Source organism: Topomyia yanbarensis, chromosome 2 (genome assembly GCF_030247195.1).
Source record: "Topomyia yanbarensis strain Yona2022 chromosome 2, ASM3024719v1, whole genome shotgun sequence".
In the NCBI taxonomy this organism is placed as follows: Eukaryota; Metazoa; Arthropoda; class Insecta; order Diptera; family Culicidae; genus Topomyia; species Topomyia yanbarensis.
In genome coordinates, this window is record NC_080671.1 from 256,774,455 (window position 1) to 256,795,199 (window position 20,745).

Here is a 20,745-nt window from a genome sequence, read left to right on the forward strand (position 1 = left end):
AACGGAAAACTAGAACTAGGCAGGCTCATATGGCCATGATCGAAAGGAAATGTGAAGAATTCTTTGCCTTCTGCAGAGTAGGAGTTGGGCGTTGCACCCAAGTCTACCGCATGGTCTATGGTAGAACATAACTCATCATCATGTTTTACCGTCGACGCCGGCAAAAAAATCTTCACAAATCCTCGCCTAGGACGACCATGCGATCATTCTTCTCCCTTTCTGCTAGCATCAAGCATTGACGTATGCATCAAGCCGTGACGATTCTATTGTGATTAAACTATTTATTGATTTTTTTAGTTCCGCACACACGGCTGGCTGATAGCAATTAATGACACAGCTCAGCTAGCAGAAATCGAATTTTTATGTACTAAAAATTCGATATCTGCTAGCTGAGCTGTGTCATTAATTGCTATCAGCCATCCGTGTGTGTGCGGAACGAAAAAAATCAATAAGTAGTTCAATCACAATAGGATCGGTGCGACACCGATAGCTTGGTGTCGATTGAATGCATACGTCAATGCTTGATGCTAGCAGAAAGGGAGAAGAATGATCGCATGGTCGTTCTAGGCGAGGATTTGTGAAGAATTTTTTTGCCGGCGTCGGCGGTAAAACATGATGATGAGTTATGTTCTACCATAGACCATGCGGTAGACTTGGGTGTAACGCCCAACTCCTACTCTGCAGAAGGCAAAGAATTCTTCACATTTCCTTTCGATCATGCCCATATGAGCCTGCCTAGTTCTAGTTTTCCGTTCTAAGTTTATAACTGATTCGCTCTAGAATACCTATCCGTCTTTCAATTTCATTGCTTTCGTTTCTCTTAGTCTCAAATTTGCCGAAAATAGCCAACAAAATCGATACAGTAGAACCTTGCGGCAATTAAAACATAGTAACATATAAACTAGTTGGTAAAAAGTAGATAAAAATTCGATTTCTGCTAGCTGAGCTGTGTCATTAATTGCTATCAGCCATCCGCGTGTGCGGAACGAAAAAAATCAATAGGTAGTTCAATCACAATAGGATCGGTGCGACACCGATAGCTTGGTGTCGATTGAATGCATACGTCACGGCTTGATGCTAGCAGAAAGGGAGAAGAATGATCGCATGGTCGTTCTAGGCGAGGATTTGTGAAGAATTTTTTGCCGGCGTCGGCGGTAAAACATGATGATGAGTTATGTTCTACCATAGACCATGCGGTAGACTTGGGTGTAACGCCCAACTCCTACTCTGCAGAAGGCAAAGAATTCTTCACATTTCCTTTCGATCATGCCCATATGAGCCTGCCTAGTTCTAGTTTTCCGTTCTAAGTTTATAACTGATTCGCTCTAGAATACCTATCCGTCTTTCAATTTCATTGCTTTCGTTTCTCTTAGTCTCAAATTTGCCGAAAATAGCCAACAAAATCGATACAGTAGAACCTTGCGGCAATTAAAACATAGTAACATATAAACTAGTTGGTAAAAAGTAGATAAAAATTCGATTTCTGCTAGCTGAGCTGTGTCATTAATTGCTATCAGCCATCCGCGTGTGCGGAACGAAAAAAATCAATAAATAGTTCAATCACAATAGGATCGGTGCGACACCGATAGCTTGGTGTCGATTGAATGCATACGTCACGGCTTGATGCTAGCAGAAAGGGAGAAGAATGATCGCATGGTCGTTCTAGGCGAGGATTTGTGAAGAATTTTTTGCCGGCGTCGGCGGTAAAACATGATGATGAGTTATGTTCTACCATAGACCATGCGGTAGACTTGGGTGTAACGCCCAACTCCTACTCTGCAGAAGGCAAAGAATTCTTCACATTTCCTTTCGATCATGCCCATATGAGCCTGCCTAGTTCTAGTTTTCCGTTCTAAGTTTATAACTGATTCGCTCTAGAATACCTATCCGTCTTTCAATTTCATTGCTTTCGTTTCTCTTAGTCTCAAATTTGCCGAAAATAGCCAACAAAATGGATACAGTAGAACCTTGCGGCAATTAAAACATAGTAACATATAGACTGTATGTTTGGATGCAAGTTAGTGTTGGTGGATGCGTGCGCTTGTTGAGTATGTTCTTCTTGATATTGATTAGGTGGTGTTGTTTGCGCCGGTTGTGTGGGTGATTCTTCGGGGGATTTAACTGTGAATGTGGAGCGCAGGATCTCTGGTGGTCGGTGTGCAGCATTGAATGATGTCTCTGTTGGTAATGATGACAAACTCCTCGTTCGCAATGCTGAGCGTAGTGTCCGGGCCGAAGACAATTACGGCACAATCTGCTCCGTGTCACGGCTTCGATTCTTTCAGGGATCTTCTTCTGGAACTTAACACATTGAAAGGCAGAGTGCCACGTATCACAGCAAAATGGACAAGTGTCCTAACGATGGTATTGCAGACTGATGGCTTGAATTGTCGTTGTTCTGGTACCGTTGTTTTTGATGGGGCAACTGATTGTAATACTGAACAATAACTGCGCAGAAACCTAATAACATCTTCATAATGTGGAACCGATTTACTGTTGTGATGAGTCTGCCACTGTCGTAACGTGGATGAGTCTAATTTAGAACATACCATATACGCCAAAATTGTGCTCCATTCAGTTGGATTCTCTCCTATCTTTTCAAGCATCTAAACGTTCTTCTCAAACTCACTTAGTATATGATTCAGTCCGTCGTATGTTTCTCGTTTCAGTGGCTCCAAATTGAACAGAGCATCGAGATGAGTCTTTATAATCAACTCTTTATTTTCGTAGCGCATCTCTAGGGTCATCCATGCAACAATATAGTTAGCAGCAGACAAATCGATGGAATTTATTTCCTGCAGAGCCTCATCTGCCAGTGAAGCTCTGAGGTATGTGAACTTATCAGTATCTGTTAACTGCGAATTATCATGGATTAAACTTTTAAGGTGTCTCGAAAAGTAATCCATTCTCGCATGACCCTTCTGAACGTTGGAAGACGAATTTCAGGTATTTTTACTTTACACAATCCATCAGCACGATGCGAATCATGAAGAGAACCGTCGGTAGATCGCACTATGTCGCCTTGAGATTGTAACCGCAGCAGTCTCGCTTTTAGATGGCAGAAGCGATCATCGAATTCTCGCATAATACGAAAGTTTTTGTCATCTAAATGATCCAGAGCTTCCTTCTTCATATCCGGTTCTATGTTTGCCTGTTTCTCCTTCTCTGCATCTTCCAAAATGAGCTCAATCTTTCCTCGAACCGTGAAAAACTCCTTGGCAGCATCTTCTAACATTTGCAACCGTACTATGATTTCACACTCATCGCGTTCGTCAGAGCTCCTTCCTAGAAACCACTCGACTGAGTCCAGCATTCCCAAAAGCTGGCGTTCCCGTTTCTGTAGCACTCTTAATTCACCGCTCATCTTATGAAGTTTCTCGTCTACACCGAAAACAGCACAAAACTGAGTAGCTAGAGGTCAACATTGAGTGCGTTATTCATGAAATTTATCTAGTCCGAAATTAGCCAACGGAATATGATGTGCAAAACCTCCTTTATAGGTTTGCTCTGGTACATTTCTTAATGTATTGAGAGCTGACTATTACAAAGCCTTTGTTCTATGCCATATAGGGTGACCATATGTCCTGGTTTCCCAGGACATGTCCAGGTTTTGCATCGACTGTCCTGGTGTCCTGGGAAGTCGAAGAAAATGCTTTATTTGTCCTGGTTTTTCTCCTGTAAGCCTAATATATCGCAGTTACGACCGACCGGAACCATAGCTGCAACGTATACTCATCCTCAATCGGAATGCGACAAACAAAACTTAATACAGTGGAATCTGCCACTTGTACCTTCTGATGGTTTCTTTTAATCTCTCAAGAGTGTCTCGTCAACATCGATGAAACAATGGTTACCAGCGCTTCTTTTCGGCTTAAATCGTCTTTCAATCCGGGATCCGAAGAATTCCCTTTGGTATCTCTGAAAAGACACATCGATGTTTTGGTGTTTCTGCTTATACTTGAGTTCTCTTGCTAGTGGTTTTTTTCGTCTTACTGGAAACCCATTCCATAAAAAGAAAAATAGAAACTATAGTAGTATAATTTCATGGAGCACTCTCTCGAGCTGGGGATCATGGAATTATTATAGGGTCGATACCAGTGCCTATTCAGTCACTCTGCTTGTTAACAGTGCAGTGAATCAAACTAACGTTTCTACCTGTAGTATGCTGTCTATATGTACCGTGCCAGTACTATAAACAAGCAAAGCAATCGAAAAATAAAAGTCGTCCAAAGCCAGTGTGAATACTAAAGCACCGTTACTTTCAAGATGTTCGAAACATACATGTACGATGTACAATGTACGATGTACATTTCAAGATGTTCGAAACTCAACAGCATATTTGCAAAATGCAGTTTAGACTAACGGAAGTCGTCGTTATACAAGCCCAACCACACTCGTTACTGATAACGTTTAAATCTTTAGCCATAACGCTATGGAAGACAACATGCAATACGTCGTTGAGCATGATAATGTTAGGACCACGATACCCGTTTATATTGACAATGATTAGATTGATATGCGTCTGCGCGATCTACACCTGGGTACTATCAATAAATTTATTACCATCATGTCGGAATACGTAACGGTGGAATCCTTTAAGTTTGAAGCCTAGAGAAATTTCTTCTATGTATTTCCAATGGTGTTCGTTGAGAATGTGAGTGACGGAACCTATTCCTGAACTTTCAATTCAAAGCAAAAAGTGTGACCAAATCTCAAATCACGCTGTGCCCGTATGAAGGACAGACTCCTGCGTGCCCTACGTTGTTACACAAGAAGGCACACTACGAGAAACCATGTACACAAACCTCTAACGAAACAATCTCAACTGCAAGCATACCCATCACACAGCCCTTTATCAACATCAACTAAATCACGCACAGCGTGTCCGATCATTGTGATGCGCCTACTACTTCTCTGCCAGCACCACTGATAATAAAGTAAATAATAAAGAACACGGATACGCGATTGTGACCCGCAGCCCCCCACAAACAACTCAAACCAGGTAATCGTGAAAGCCCATACAACATCAACAGCGAGGATAGCATGAACGAAAACGATAAACCGAGGGAAAGCGGACTGAGTGATCCACAAGCAACAGAGGCAATGAAGTTAATGGATCTTCAACAAGAAATAATATCTTTACGCAAAGTAACAAATCGCGTACACAAGATTCGATTGATATGCAATAAAATTTGATTTATTTATTTTTATTTACCTACACATTGATAATATTAAAAGATCAAAAGATGAAATAGCTAATGGACGATAAACATACCCTCACGCATGGACGCTGAACAGCGACTAACCGCCGAGTGTAGCGTCCTACATAACAGGGAGTATGGAATGTCGCGCTCAAACCAGTGCTGCGAAATTTCAAAATCAGTTACTTATTTCTGCTTGTATTTACCGAAACCAAAATTCAGATTCACCGCCTCCCTCATTCATTAACTTTCCAACTGACTGAAATTTCATGTAGAATCGAATGCTTGAGTGCAGAGGAAATATAAATTCCTTCACCAACCAAAGCATTCATTTGATATTATGTGGACTATTTGAAGGCAGAAACTGGCATCTTCTACATTGCCGAGCATAAGTGAAACCGAACATGCCCGAACCTGAATGCGCTGTGTCGGGAGAACGAATGATGAGGGAAACGAACCAAATCGCGACGGACATGAATTGAATTTTGTTTTTTTTCAAGCTCTGGCTCAAACTGATATTATTTACACCAAGGTATCTGTCAGTTTTCATATAACAATCGATAAAACGGAGAAATTTGGTAACAATGGCAGGTTTTGCAGCTCTAAGATCGAGAGATAATGGTTGCCATTGGAGATTGCCAGACATAGCTCAGGGAAGCTACTTGGGATCGCTGATGTTTCTGATTTACGTCAATATCGTGTTATTAGTGCTGAAAACTCCTCGCCGGTCCTGCACAAACCATATCAGTATGAAACGTTTGCTGATGATGGTGTAGCAAATCCGAAAATGTTCTTGGTGATCGAATTCCGACGAAAGACTTAATGGCAGATCTCTTCCTCCCAGAACTTTTTACTGTCGATGCTCTACCTGCCGAACCCTAGAACCTTTTAACTGCCGAAAACATGCGGAGAAGGCAATTTCGATTGAGAGGTAACAGAGGGAAGTACTCTTTCATCTGTCCTGGTTTTTTATTCGTCTGATATGGTCACCCTATTCTATGCAGGCAGCATTTCATCAACGAGAAGAACAAAGAATTAGTTGAGCTTTGCAACCACCCCTGGTGCTACTCCGTTATCGATCTGGACTAGCTGAAGTTCCGCAAGGAATCAGTAGATAATTATGCTTCGTAGACAACGAGAAGAACAAAGAATTAGTTTTTAATTTACTGTACAATATTAAATGCTCCATCGGAATATGAGAAATTTTATCGAAGAGTCCAAATTCAACCTCTTTGGTTCAAATGGAGGCAGACAAAATCCGATCCCTATTCATAAGCCTCTTCGTTTTTACTGAAATTATTTAAAAATGTCAATATTATGCGCTAACGTATATACCAATATATTTTTAGGAAAATTCAACAAACGGTGAAGCAGCTGAGCAAGTAGATCATTCAACGAAAACTTATGAACTACAAACTATAATAGAAAAACAGGTATGTACTAAATTGATATTCTGAACACTCTTGGAAATATTTTCTGAAATTACACAGTACCTTAAGAATAAATAAAAAAGCTAAAATAATAAAGTATATTACATGAACATTTCATAAGATACTGACCAGCTGGTTTTTGGAGATGTTTGTTAGAAGAGCACGGTGTCTTTGTCGAACAACTTTACTCAAAAAAATGGCATCTGTAAAACATCGGGATATGATAGAATGGACTTTTCCCTGTCATTTGAAATTAAAATTAAAATGTTCTGTCGGAGGTCTAGAACAACTTTTTATTTTAAAGTTTTTTGATTGAAAAATTAAGTTTTTTTAATGAAATAATTCGCATTTTTGCTACTAATTGGTACTATAGACATTAAAAAAACTAGAAGTGAGAATATGATGAACAATCCCATTGTCTACAACTTCGTAGAATGCTCTAAATCGATATAAAATCACCCGAGAAAGTTATTAAAATTTTATCAGTTTTTAGGTGTGCGCGGGCCTATGGATTAAGAAGTCGATTAACAAGGACTTACAAAAAAATGTTTGGTTTAAATGAACAGTAAGTTCAGATAAATTTTAATATATACAAAGTCCCATTCTCAGTAGAAAAAATATATTTTCAGATTTCTCCGGGTCTTGGGCGAAAATGACACTATGAACAAGGAGGAGTTGACCAAATTTATTCGATAATCTTATACCTTTTCAAGATGTTGATTAATGTAGTAACGGATTTTATCATGTCTTTTACATTTCTTATAAAAGAAATGTATACAATTCGCTCAAACTTTCAAGATTTTTTCCGAGGCCCGGAGGGCCATGTCTTATATACCAATCGACTCAGCTCGACGATTTGGGACAATGTCTGTGTGTGTATGTAACGGACAAACTCGCATTTGTATTTCTCAGCATTGGCTGAACCAATCTTATCCAAACCAATTTTAAATGAAAGACCTATCAGCCAGACAGAACGCTATAAATTTGTTTTTGATTCTGATGTTTAGTTTTCAAGAATGTTTGAATGTGTAAAAATGGCGTTTTTTGCAGTTTTTTTAAATTATCTGCCGAAATTGACAACATAGATTAACACTTTATACAGCTTATACGAATACCTTTCGAACAAGCTATAGATTGTTGAAATCAGACTATTATCAAAAGAGATATTAACCATTAAATACACACGAAAGATTTTTATCATTTCCCATTGCCAGAAATATGACCAAAAATATGTAATCTATTATTAACGCCAAAACGGCTAATTTTAGTTCAATAGTATCTTCGGAGAATTTAATGGAGGCAATATGCCCTTTCTTTTGGTATTGTGCTTTTGCTGATTAATCCCCCTACGAGTGAGATATTGTCATAAATTTTCTTGGAAGTGATTGTATTGAAATGATGCCTTCAGGAAATTTTTCTAGCTCTTACTTTTGCGAATAACTTTACTGAAGACATCAAATATCTATTTTGAATACTTTAAAAGTTATGGCTTGTTGTTTGTGGATTACCCTTTGTCGCCTGTTTATTGTTCAATATAGTAATAATCCATTTAAATAAGCCAAACATTATTTCGATTAAACGTATTTTGTATTTCATTTTTCTACAGTGAAAACCCGTTTTTATCAGCCTCCAATTTTGGCAGCTTTTCGACCCGATTTCGTTAACCAGCCAGGACTATGAGGCAATGTATACGGACTAAAGTTGAATATTTTTACAGCTTCGGTTTACAAAAGAAAATAAATAAATATGTTTTGTTATTGTTCCCATTTTGTCAATCAAAGATACACCAATGGGGCTTGTAAAAACGGGTCTGCGGTGTATCTACAACCGCTATAAATAATCACCGAACAATTCCAAGTTCTCTGGAAGGAACTTGATAACTGTTTATTTGCGCGAACCTTCTGACTGCAATTTTTCTAACTTATAACCATCGGATCGATCTGAAACATATCTTGGAAAATGAAAAGCGAAGAGGAGGCTCCGGGGTTTAACACAATACACCCCCCCCCCCCCACCACAAAAAAAAACATTATTGGATTGAAGTTTAAAATTTATTGGTGCTGACTGATTTAATTCAATATTACCATAAGAATTATCTGATCCGTACATTAATAACCTGTTGTTGTAAACATCATGAGGACTTTTGATAAATTGTCGGAATGGGGTCCTGATACGTGACTGATCTATTGGTCTTGATTTTACAGTTGTCTAATAGCATCGATATCAAATAACTGCCTGAAAACATTCCAATAGAAAATTCTAGAGTTCTGAAATCAATCATATTCCTCAGATTTCCTTTCATATTTAGCTCGCTTTTGAAGAGATGTGCTGTAATAAGGGTCTTTATTTAATAGGAAGCAAAGTTAAATTGATTTATTGTCTATGAAACATAGTACTGCTCACCAAAAAAATTGCATAACTATCAACATTTGCTGAAAATGTCTTGGCCCGGAGGGCCGAGTGGCATATTGGAATGTTTGGAATATTTGGAATTTTATAATCGTGAACCAAAACAAAGTGGTTACAAGTTATTCGCATTTAGCAAGGTCAATATATGTTTCAAACTATGATGTACTACATTTTTATCCTAAATGCTGTGCCCACTGGTTAAATGTAAACAAATTAACCACAAATTTGATGAGCAAGATTAATGACTTCTGACTAAATTGGATAATACCTACTAACGGAGTGTCATGCAACCCAAGGCAATGTGCAAGCAACGATACTGGATTCTCTCCAGTTTGATGAAGTGTATGTTCGCAGCGGAGCGGAAACAGAAATACTCTTACTCCATCACCGACAATATCGTTGTCTGGTATAACCTGTTCAGGTTCAGGTGGGCATCCCACTATGTTCCAGTTATTGTCCGCTGAAAATTGATCCTTTGTTGGCATTTCTGTTTCAGATACTTAATGTGACATCCCAGGTACCTTTAGAGTCGAACCAGACCCCGAGATATTTAAATGTGAAGAGCTGATTGATCGTTACATCCATTAATAGAAGCTGGAGTTGTGCCGGCTCACGCTTCCTAGAAAAAACAACCAACTCAGTTTTCTCCGTGGAGAACCCAGCTGAAGAGCCCAAGCAGACAAATTGTCCAAGGTATCTTGTAATGGTCCTTGCAAGTCGGCAGCTTTGGGCCCTGTAATAAAGACCACCCCGTCGTCTGCAAGTTACCTTGACGTGCATTGGCAAGACAATCGTCAATGTTTCACGTAAAAATTGTAGAGCAGGGGACTTAGACATGAGTCCTGGGGAAGACCCATGTAGCTAAATCACGATGTTGTTAAATCGTCATGCGAAAAGTGCATGTGCTTTTCAGACAACAGGTTTAGCAAAAAGTTATTTAAAATTAGTGAAAGACCATGCTGGTGCAGCTTCTCTGACAGAATGTTGATAGAAACTGAGTCAAATCCTTAATATCCAAGAAGACTGATGCCATCTGCTCTTTGTAAGCATAGGCCATTTGGATTTCTGTAGAAAGCAACGCAAGGCAATCGTTCGTCCCTTTGCCTTTGCGGAAGCCAAATTGTGTATCTGACAGTAAGCCATTTGCTTCAACCCAATTGTCGAGGCGAAACAAGATCATTTTCTCGAACAACTTCCGAATACTCATTCGTTATCGAGCACTCAGTCGAGATAGAAGTCTTTTGTCATCGGTCCGTACACTCTATAGCGACAAATAGTGTTAATCCGCGTTCAAGGTTATTTGCACACTCTACGCTTAGTTGAGGTTTCAGTATTTTTCCCTTCTTTTGTGTTTCTGTTTCTGAGTACCGTTAGCCGGTCAGTGAAGTGAAGCAGTGTTCTTCTAGTAAGCCGTCTGGATACCGTTACCTACACAAGTATTAGTTTTCGTTTCCCCTTCTTTGTTGTCTTAATAACGTGCACTGGGCAATAGGCCCGTGCAAAAATGACTTCCCCTGACGGCGGTTCATCTCAAGGTGAGATGGACGTCGAAATAAAATCGGCTCCCCGGCTCAAGGTATATCCGAGCTCGGCCACCGGGCCATTTGTGATCTTCTTTCGGACCAAAGAAAAAAAGTGTTTGAATCTGTTGCAGATTTCTCGAGTTCTGACGGATCGGTATTCGGCCGTGACAGAAATATCGAAAATTCGCCCTGATAAGCTTCGGGCTTATCTCAGCTAAACGATATTGCTGGCTACGAGCCCTTTACGAGGGAGTACAGGGTGTATATTCCAGCTAGCAGGGTTGAAGTCAGTGGGGTCGTTTCCGATTCGAGTCTGAATTGCGAGGACCTGCTAAAATATGGGACTGGTTGTTTCAAAGACACCATGCTTAAGTCAGTGAAGATACTGGAATGCAAACGTTTGCATTCAGCATCAGTCGCAGCTGACGGCAAGAAAATATACGTCAACTAAGACTCTTATCGGGTGACCTTCGCCGGCTCTGCCCTACCAAACTACCTTCTCTTTGACAAGGTTCGTCTACCTGTTCGCCTCTTTGTGCCGCGGGTCATGAACTGTACTAATTGCAAACAATTGGGTCACACAGCCTCCCATTGTAGCAATAAAGCCCGCTATGGGAAATGCGGATGATTCCTGTGGTAGAGATGTAGAAAAGTGTCTCTACTGTGGGGGAAACCCACATGATCTCCTTTCATGTCCCGCGTACAAACAGCGCGAGGAAAATCTTAAGCGTTCCCTTCAGGGACGCTCTAAGCGATCTTTTGCAGAAATGCTTAAGATAGCTACGCCACCTGTCTCTACGAACATCTTTACCAACTTGTCTACTGACGAAGGCGACTGTGATGAGCCCCAGGAGGGAACATCTTCTGCTGTGCCTAGAAGTAGTAGAAAAAGGAAGAACATTTCCTCTTCCAAGCTTCGTCGTAAAGGCCAGAAGGTGTCTCTTCATGTTCCCCCTACAATAACTACTCAAGGAAGTACTGGTGCAAAACCGAAGCAAGTCGCTCCCGGTCTCAGTAACCTGAGCTCAGAAAAGGAGTTCCCAGCACTTCCAGGAACATCAGTGTTCCCATATCTCAGCCAGAGAAAGAAAACAGTGCTGGCTTAATAAATTTCTCTGACATTGTGGACCGGATTCTTACTGCTTTAAATATTTCTGACCCCCTTAAAAGCATCTTGATAAGCTTTCTCCCCGCAGTATAAACATTCTTGATGCAGTTCACTGCGAAATGGCCCCTCCTTTCAGCGATTGTATCCTTCGATGGCTAGTTCATCGAACGAGGTCAAGGATTTAATCACTGTTCTACAGTGGAATTGCAGAAGCATTATCCCGAAAATCGATTCGTTTAAAATCTTACTAAATAATTTGAAATGTGATGCATTTGCCCTATGCGAGACATGGCTCACTTCAGAAATAACCCTACACTTCCACGATTTTAATATTATTCGCTTGGATCGAGAAGACTCTGTAGCGGTCATGTCATAATCAGCAATATTTTTCAAATTTAGTAAAACCAGCCTGATTTGTTTGCGCCAACCTAACGTCGATCGACTCTTGCGCAACACCCTAGCAAATACTCCTCTCCGCGAGGGGAAGAAATTAAATTGCCTGTTGAGATTCTCCTGAAGACGAAAACCATGACGATCCTTCGCTTGGAATACATGATGGAAAGGGACAGATAGAGCCAAAGGTTAGCTGACAGAATAAAACTGCTAGTAGGGTCGTTGATTTCCGAACTTGCCCGAAGAAATTTGCGGGAAAATACGCGCTTCCTGTAAGTTCGTACGAAATTAGCTTTCCTAATCTGAGGATTAACGCTGCTAGTCCATTTCGTCCCAGTCCGCCAAACATAATGAAAGTGCGCGTAGTTTGTTCGGTATAGTTTACAAGTATGTAAAGTGTCGTGATAGTACTTTGAATCAGTCTAAATTTCTTGTCTCTTCCGTTCCATTAGTTATCTGTAATTTCGTAGAAAACGCTAGCGTGTGATAAAGTGCGTGCGAAATCAGGAGAAAGATAATAGTGCTCAAAATTATAGTGCCATTGACCCTCCCCATGTGTTAATGACCCCGTTTGCAATAGCCAGACGGCACGGAAAGGAAAAACCACACGCGCGCAGGTCCAAGCGCATCGGACGAATTTTGAACCCGGCACCGTTACGCCGCCGGAAGGAAGGACGACCCGTCTAAAACCCGTTCCTTCAATCGCCGGAAAATCAACTGTAACTTTTCCGGCCGATCAAACCATAAATCAGCAACCAACAACCGCTGGTCAGAAACCGGCGCGGCCGATCGATGTGATCGCCCATCATCGCCCGTCATCGCAGCAGAACGATCGACAGCAGCAGAAACCAACAGCAGCAGATTGGGTGAGTCGTATCGTTCTTGCTAGATAAGTGTGAAGGGTGGCGTCCAGGGAGGACGCCACAGTGATTTAATCCGTCAGAGCGAAAAACGCTCGAGAAGTCGTCCACGGACGTCTAGATTTAGGAACGCGTCCATGAAGTGAGGTTGTGTGTCGGCCATTACATCGAGTTCCGCTTTTATGAACGCCACACACAACCCAATTAACTAAGTCACCCGGGTGCAAAGCGATTGCCGTTGATACGCTGGAGCCGTGAGGTGACGTCACCAAAAGTTTGGGAGGATTTTGGAGAGGAGAAACGCAAAGCACATGGTCAATGAGCACTAGTAGGGAGAGAGTACACGCACACAATCAGAAGGCCTAGAATTTAAAATTGGAAAAATACAAACAAACATGCAATAGTAATGAAAATCTTTCCGTCCTGTAGCGTAAATAAATATTGTTTAGTCTAAACTAAAATGTTTGTAAATCGGTGTAGTACTCCCTCAAGCTTTTAGTCTCGTTTAAGTATGGTTACGTCATTTCGTTCTGTAGTTTTCGTTTCGTTCCACTGTCTTCCGCTTGGCGGAATGTGATGAATGGTGAAAGCTTCGCTTTCAGCATGCTTGTGCCACCTGGTGGTGAGTGGCTGCAGTTCCAGTGAGGATAATTTAGGTATGGGGAATTTCTTACCGTCGATTCTCTAAGGGTGATGAGGTTTTTTAATGATTGCTGCTAGTTGATAATAGGGTCGTCTACCCGACTTTTGGAGGCTAATTTTTGATAAGCCTGTCTGGTTCGATCCTGATTAATTTCTTTTAGGTGAATCTTCTTCAAGGACTCGCCCTAAGAAGAGTCTCATCCGGGCAAACAAATCTTGGCGCGCTGTCTTCCTACGGGAAGTGGCGCATAAGCTGCACGCTTGCAAGGGATCGACCAGGGCTGGCTACAACTCTTACGGAGGAGTACTTTTGGGGATCAAAAAGTGCTATTCTTTCAATCGGATCGACCTCCCCTCGACACCAGGCATTGAAGTTGTCGCTTGCCAAACCAGAATAAAAGGCAAAGACCTTTGCATTGCTTCCACCTACATCCCCCCTAGAGCCTTAGTTAGCCACCGACGGCTTTGCGATATTGCGGAACTCCTCCCCGCACCGAGGCTAGTTTTAGGTGACTTCAACTCCCACGGCACGGCATGGGGTTGCCTTCATGACGATAATCGATCTACCCTACTCCATGAGCTTTGCGACAACTTCAATATGACTATTTTGAATACGGGTGAAATGACACGGATTCCTGCCCCTCAAGCGCGACCGAGCGCCTTAGATCTGTCCCTCTGATCCACGGCAGCGACCATCTGCCAATCGTAATTAATATTGCTAACGGTTCAGGGCCACCGAATACAATCACTGTTTCGTATGACCTCACACGAAATATTGATTGGAAGAGCTACGCGTCCGCGATATCCGACAAAATCGAGTGCACTCAAGAGCTTCCTCCGGAGGAAGAGTACGGGTTCCTGGCTGGCTTGATTCTCGATACCGCGATTCAAGCTCAGACTAAACGCGTACCAGACGCGAATTCACGCGGGCGTCCTCCCAATCCATGGTGGGACAAAGAGTGCTCAGACGTGTACGTGGAGAAGGCCGCTGCGTATAAGACCTTCCGGGACGACGGGCTGCCAGCTAGCTACAGACAGTACGCGATGGCGGAAACGCGCATGAAGAGTTTGATAAAAGCCAAAAAACGTAGCTACTGGCGCCGGTTCGTCGACGGACTAACGAGAGAAACATCGATGAGCACTCTTTGGAGTACGGCCCGGCGCTTACGAAACCGAAACAGTACTAATGAGAGCGTGGAATATTCAAACCGTTGGATATTCGATTTTGCCAAGAAGGTTTGTCCGGATTCCGCCCCGGCACAGAAGATCTACCGCGCCGCGTCCCCTCACAATAACGCGAACAAAACACCGTTTTCGATGGTGGAGTTCTCACTTGCTCTCTTATCATGTAACAATAAAGCTCCAGGGCCAGACAGAATCAAATTTAACTTGTTAAAGAATCTGCCCGACTCTGCCAAGAGACGCTTGTTGAATTTATTTAATAAGTTTCTTGAGGGTAGTATTGTCCCTCATGACTGGAGGCAAGTGAAGGTCATCGCCATTCAAAAACCAGGAAAACCAGCCTCCGAACACAACTCGTATCGACCGATTGCGATGCTGTCCTGTATCCGAAAGTTGTTCGAGAAAATGATCTTGTTTCGCCTCGATAATTGGGTTGAAGCAAATGGCTTACTGTCAGATACACAATTTGGTTTCCGCAAAGGCAAAGGGACGAACGATTGTCTTGCGTTGCTCTCAACAGAAATTCAAATGGCTTATGCTAGCAAAGAGCAGATGGCAACAGTTTTCCTAGATATAAAGGGGGCTTTTGATTCAGTTTCTATCAAAATTCTTTCTGAGAAGCTGCACTAGCATGGTCTTTCACCGACTCTAAACAACTTTTTGCTAAACTTGCTGTCTGAAAAACATATGAATTTTTCGCATGGTGATTTATCGACATCACGAATTAGCTACATGGGTCTTCCCCAGGGCTCATGTCTAAGCCCCCTTCTCTATAACTTTTACGTGAATGACATTGACGAATGTCTTGTCAATTCCTGCGCGCTAAGGCAGCTTGCAGATGACGGCGTGGTCTCTATTACAGGTCCCAAAGCCGTCGATCTGCAAGGACCATTGCAAGATACCTTGGACAATTTGTCTGCTTGGGCCCTCCAGCTAGCTATCGAGTTCTCCACGGAGAAAACTGAACTAGTCGTATTTTCAAGGAAGCGTGAACCAGCGCTACTACAGCTTCAATTAATGGGTCAAACTATTGCTCAGGTTTCAACTTTCAAATATCTCGGGGTCTGGTTCGACTCTAAAGGAACCTGGGGATGTCACATTAGGTATCTGAAACAGAAGTGCCAGCAAAGGATCAACTTTCTCCGTACAATAACCGGAACATGGTGGGGTGCCCACCCAGGAGACCTGATCAGGCTGTACCAAACAACAATATTGTCGGTGATGGACACATCATTGGATGAGCAATAATTTCAATCAAAATCACTGTGCATCTGCACACGCTATGCATCTGGTAGCCTTTTTATCCACTGACTCTTCATCCTGCAGCCAAACGCAACACACATTCTTATAAAAAAAAGGATTCTCACGAGTAACGAAAATCCCATTCGCATGAAAATGCTGCCTCCAGATTCAATGAGTGTGGAATTCGGGAGAATTTACTTCATCCATCGAACGAAATGCTGTGTGAGCAATTCTAAGCTAGATTGTGCCAGCCTTTACTCAACAACGCCACTCATCATGCATTGTATTCATCGCATGAACAGATAGCTGGGGATGAACAAACCATTATGAGATTCGATGTGTGCATCATCCCAGCACAAAGCGAAACGGGAAAAATCGACGTTCACTCAGCAATCAACAACCGTAAAGACACGAGTCTTGACAGTCGATGATAAAACAAACAATATAATGCCGACAACCGTTCCCCTGCAAGTTGGAACATTGAAAATTGTCAATGCCACTTGCAGAATTTTGGGAATTTCGAGTTGTTACCGATCTTGTTTTCGGATTGGATTTAGGGTTCAACCCCTAGCTGAATAATGGCGGCGACTGACAGCCTCTCGCTTCGCGTTTGCTGCCAGCATTATCAGACCAAACACAGACAAACAGTTCACCGATGAAGACATCCGGTCGATTAGATTGTTGTGATGAATATTATTGATAAATTGCGGAAGAAATAATTAGGGGTTAGTTAGTTTTTCTTTGTTTATTTCATTTCGTTCATTATTATTGTATCGGTGTTAGGTGTTAGGTTTAGAAAAAAATTGTTGCCAATTTTTTCCACCCGGTGTGGGCGAGATTGTAACCCGTCAGGGTAACAATTTAGCACTGGGTGTTAATATACCTATTTGTGCGTACTCTCCGTAGAGTGTATTGTTATTGTAACATAACTCACCGCTGTTCATAATGCTCGTTCATGTTTTTGATGTAAATTTTGTTTAAATAATAGTCCATGAACGTTATCATTAGTCCAGATAGGTGTAGTAATTTTTGTTGTGTATTTGTAAATAAATAACATAGGGTTTAGTTAGGTTACCGCTCTCCTTTCGCTGCAAAAGTGGTCTGACTATGCTGTGCTATAGCGATGACAGCTATGCGGCGGTGCGTTTTTTGGTGTTTATTTTTTCGTGTCGTGAGGAAGGCGGCCATCGAGTTTTTTTAAATAGTGACGGACCACAGCCACGAACAGACGTTCGAAAAATTGATTTCTTTTTTTCGGGACACATTCCCGCCACCGTAATAGAAGTGCAGTGCGCGCGTATGACGGCAAATTAAATCCGTCAGTGTATCGGCTTGTGGTCCGGGCATTCGGAAAAGTCCTGGTGTACGGTCTTAGAAACAGGAAGCTAACTACCAAGGAGCCTCTCGCTTCCTCGGCTAAACAGCTTCTACTGAACACATTCGTGGAACATTATAAGTTTATGAAAATTTCGCTGAGAAAGGTTATTAACTAAAGAAGCAGCATGACTTCAAAACAAGTGGATTTTATTATTAATCATAGCAACTCTGTTTGAATAGCTGTATCTGCCATACGGGAGCGGTGGGTGGCAAGTCTAGTTTACACTGGTATAACGATGTAGCTATTCAAACAGGGTTGCTATGGTTACTAATAAAATCCACTTGTTTTGAAGTCATACTGCTTCTTTTGTTAATAACTTTTCTCAACGAATTTTTATAAACTTGCAATGTTCCCCGAATGTGTTCAGTAGAATACCTTTAGAAATATATAGTTGTCTGATTAATTGAATGATCAGGTGATTTTTTAAGAATTCATTTTCAATGTTAACCGATTTTCCATACAAACTTCCATATAAACTTTGAAATTTTTGGAGGGTCCGTAGACACAACCAATCGGTACCAAAATTTGCACAATTACTAAAGACCATAAAAGGAATCAGAAAAGCCTGGTGGAGCTAAAAAATCAAAAATTGAACCAATCTAATATATATAGGGTAAGGTGGGGCAAACCCGACCGTTGGATAAACCCGACACCCCTCTGTTACCGAAAATCAGAAGCACTCCGCGAACTAATATCAATGTTGTCGTGTAGAGCATCGAAAATAATGATAATGATAATGGTGGAGTACCTCAAGGCTCCGTATTATCAGTGACACTGTTCCTTGTCGCGATGCAACCGATCTTCAAAGTAATCCCAGCTGGCGTGGAAATACTTTTGTATGCGGACGACATACTGCTTGTTGTGCGAGGTCGCAAAACAGAAGGTCTACATCGAAAACTGCAGGCCGCGGTTAGGGCTGTCGAAAAATGGACGAAGAATGTTGGCTTCGCGATTTTCGCGAACATATTTTACTGCAGTCCGAACGCACGTCGAGACCCAGTGCGTAACATCACCATCGACCGTGTAGTTGTCCCGAAAACAAACCAATTGAGGATCCTCGGTGTAACGTTGGACCGGACTTTGAATCTTAAAGCGCATTGCAAGCTGGTGAAGAAGTCCTGCGAAACCAGGCATCGGATTCTTAAAATGATAGGTGCCAAACTTCCGCGTGGTAAACGGTCGACATTACTTCAAGTGGGATCGGCGATGATCACTTCGAAGCTAATTTATGGGATTGGCCTAGTGAGCAGAGGAGGCCAAATTTCGCTGCAGACACTCGCACCTGCTTACAACAAAATGGTCCGTTTCGCTTCTGGTGCATTTGTTACCAGCCCAATCCCTTCGATTATGGCCGAAGCAGGCACACTTCCTTTCGAACTACTAGCGGTACAGTCGAATGCGCGGATTGCTTTACGAGTGCTGGAGAAAGACCGTAACAACAGTGACCTCCCATTGATCCGACGAGCGTCGGAGCTTACGCAGCAATTCACCGGAGCAACGTTACCCATAATAGGCACGCTTTCCCGAAGAAGGGATCGAGAGTGGCACACAGCGAAACCGACGATTGTTTGAGATGTGAAGAAAGTTGTACGGGCCGGAGACCCACCCGGTAAAGTTCGACCAATAGTCGAAGATCTGTTGAAAAACCGATTCCAACAATCGACTGTATTATACACCGACGGCTCCAAATGTGATGATACAGTCGGAGCCGGACTCTATGGTGTTGGTATAGCGGGAACACACAGCCTTCCGCAACACTGTAGCGTATTATCTGCGAAAGCGTATGCAATTAAGATGGCTTTGTCAATACCAAACATTCAGAAGGAACTGGTCATTCTTACAGACTCTGTGAGCTGCCTGTTGGCCTTAGAAGGCGGCAAATCGAATCATCCGTGGATCCAAGAGGCTGAAGCATTAGCACAGAGCAAACCTGTTCGATTCGTCTGGATCCCAGGACATAGTGGCATAACAGGTAACGACGAGGCAGATCGACTTGCGAACGAGGCAAGAGCACAGCCGGCCATTGATGTACCAATCCCAGCTGAAGATGCTTGGAGAGTAATAAAGAGCGCGATACGGCGACATTGGGACATGCAATGGTTTGGTTCCCGAGAGGCAAAGCTGCGAGAAATCAAATGCGATACACAGCGATGGACGGAGCGAAATAGTGCTGCCGACCAACGCATACTGACTCGGTTAAGAATCGGTCACACAAGACTGACCCATACATTCCTTCTAAAGAGAGAAGCACCACCGAATTGTGAATGCTGTGGAGTAGTAGTAGATGTACGGCACGTATTACTATATTGCAGGAAATACACCAACGATAGACAACAGCATGGTATCAGTACAACTAGTTTAAGAGATGAACTGAATGGCGAGGAGAGCAGCGAAATGAAGATACTAAACTTTATACGACAGATCAAACTTGATACACAAATATGAACACTGAATTGATCGAAACGAATGATATGTAAACCAGATACTACTTCCTTGACACGAATGCACCACCCAAAGGTGTAAAGTGTCATAAATAAACAAACAAACAAACAAACAAAGTATTTTATTAGTCTACATTGAGATGCTCATACGACAAAAATTGTGTTTTAACAACTTTTGATTTGACTTTTGTGCATCATTGACTACAGGATATTTCTGATTGTTAAAGTGATTCCATTATAAATGTAAGTGGATTATAAATGTAAGTGGAATTCTTCGATTTAAGTCCTACAAAGTGCATAGATGAATTTAGTTCAACCTTTTTCATATTTTTTCTTAATTGCATCGTAATGAAAAATGACGCGGTGGGGCAAATCCGGCCTCTAACTATTGGGGTAAACCGACCGCTTTTTTACAAAGAAAATTTTTATTTATCAAATTGAGATATATTTTTTATTGTTATTATTTATTATTTTTATGCACAATGGTTCATAATTACAAACGAAAGACACAAAACATGATGAGTATAGTATTCGTCGAGCAATTGCTCCGATGCAAAGGGGAATATCATTACGTGCCACTCCTCGTGATTTTAGCTCCTCGTGATTTTAGCATTCCAAGATTGACATTGAACTCCATTTTCTTCATGTTACAATTCAATAACACAACATTCATTGATTTATCATTGAAAAACCATAAAATTTGAGTAATATCTGCACTAAATCAACCGAAAACATAAGGGGTCGGCTTTACCCCACCGTTTTTGAAAACAGCAAAAATGAACATTTTTGTAAAACTCTTGTATCTCAAGATATTATCAATGTCGCAATAAAATGCTATATACAGAAAGTTGCCCAGGAGTCTAACCTTTAATTTGGTATATAAAACGACATGATCCGATATATATATATATATATATATATATATATATATATATA

The 20,745-nt window shown here is 41.6% G+C and overlaps 1 protein-coding gene across 1 annotated transcript in view; it reads left to right on the plus strand.

Moving 5' to 3' along the window:
* Positions 1-20,745, plus strand: part of LOC131680263 (liprin-alpha-1-like) — a 516,532-nt gene that overhangs the window by 484,977 nt on the left and 10,810 nt on the right. Inside the window, exon 5 of the mRNA XM_058960980.1 lies at positions 6,551-6,634. Coding sequence (XP_058816963.1) covers positions 6,551-6,634 — 84 coding nt within the window. The remainder of the gene's footprint in view (positions 1-6,550; positions 6,635-20,745) is intronic.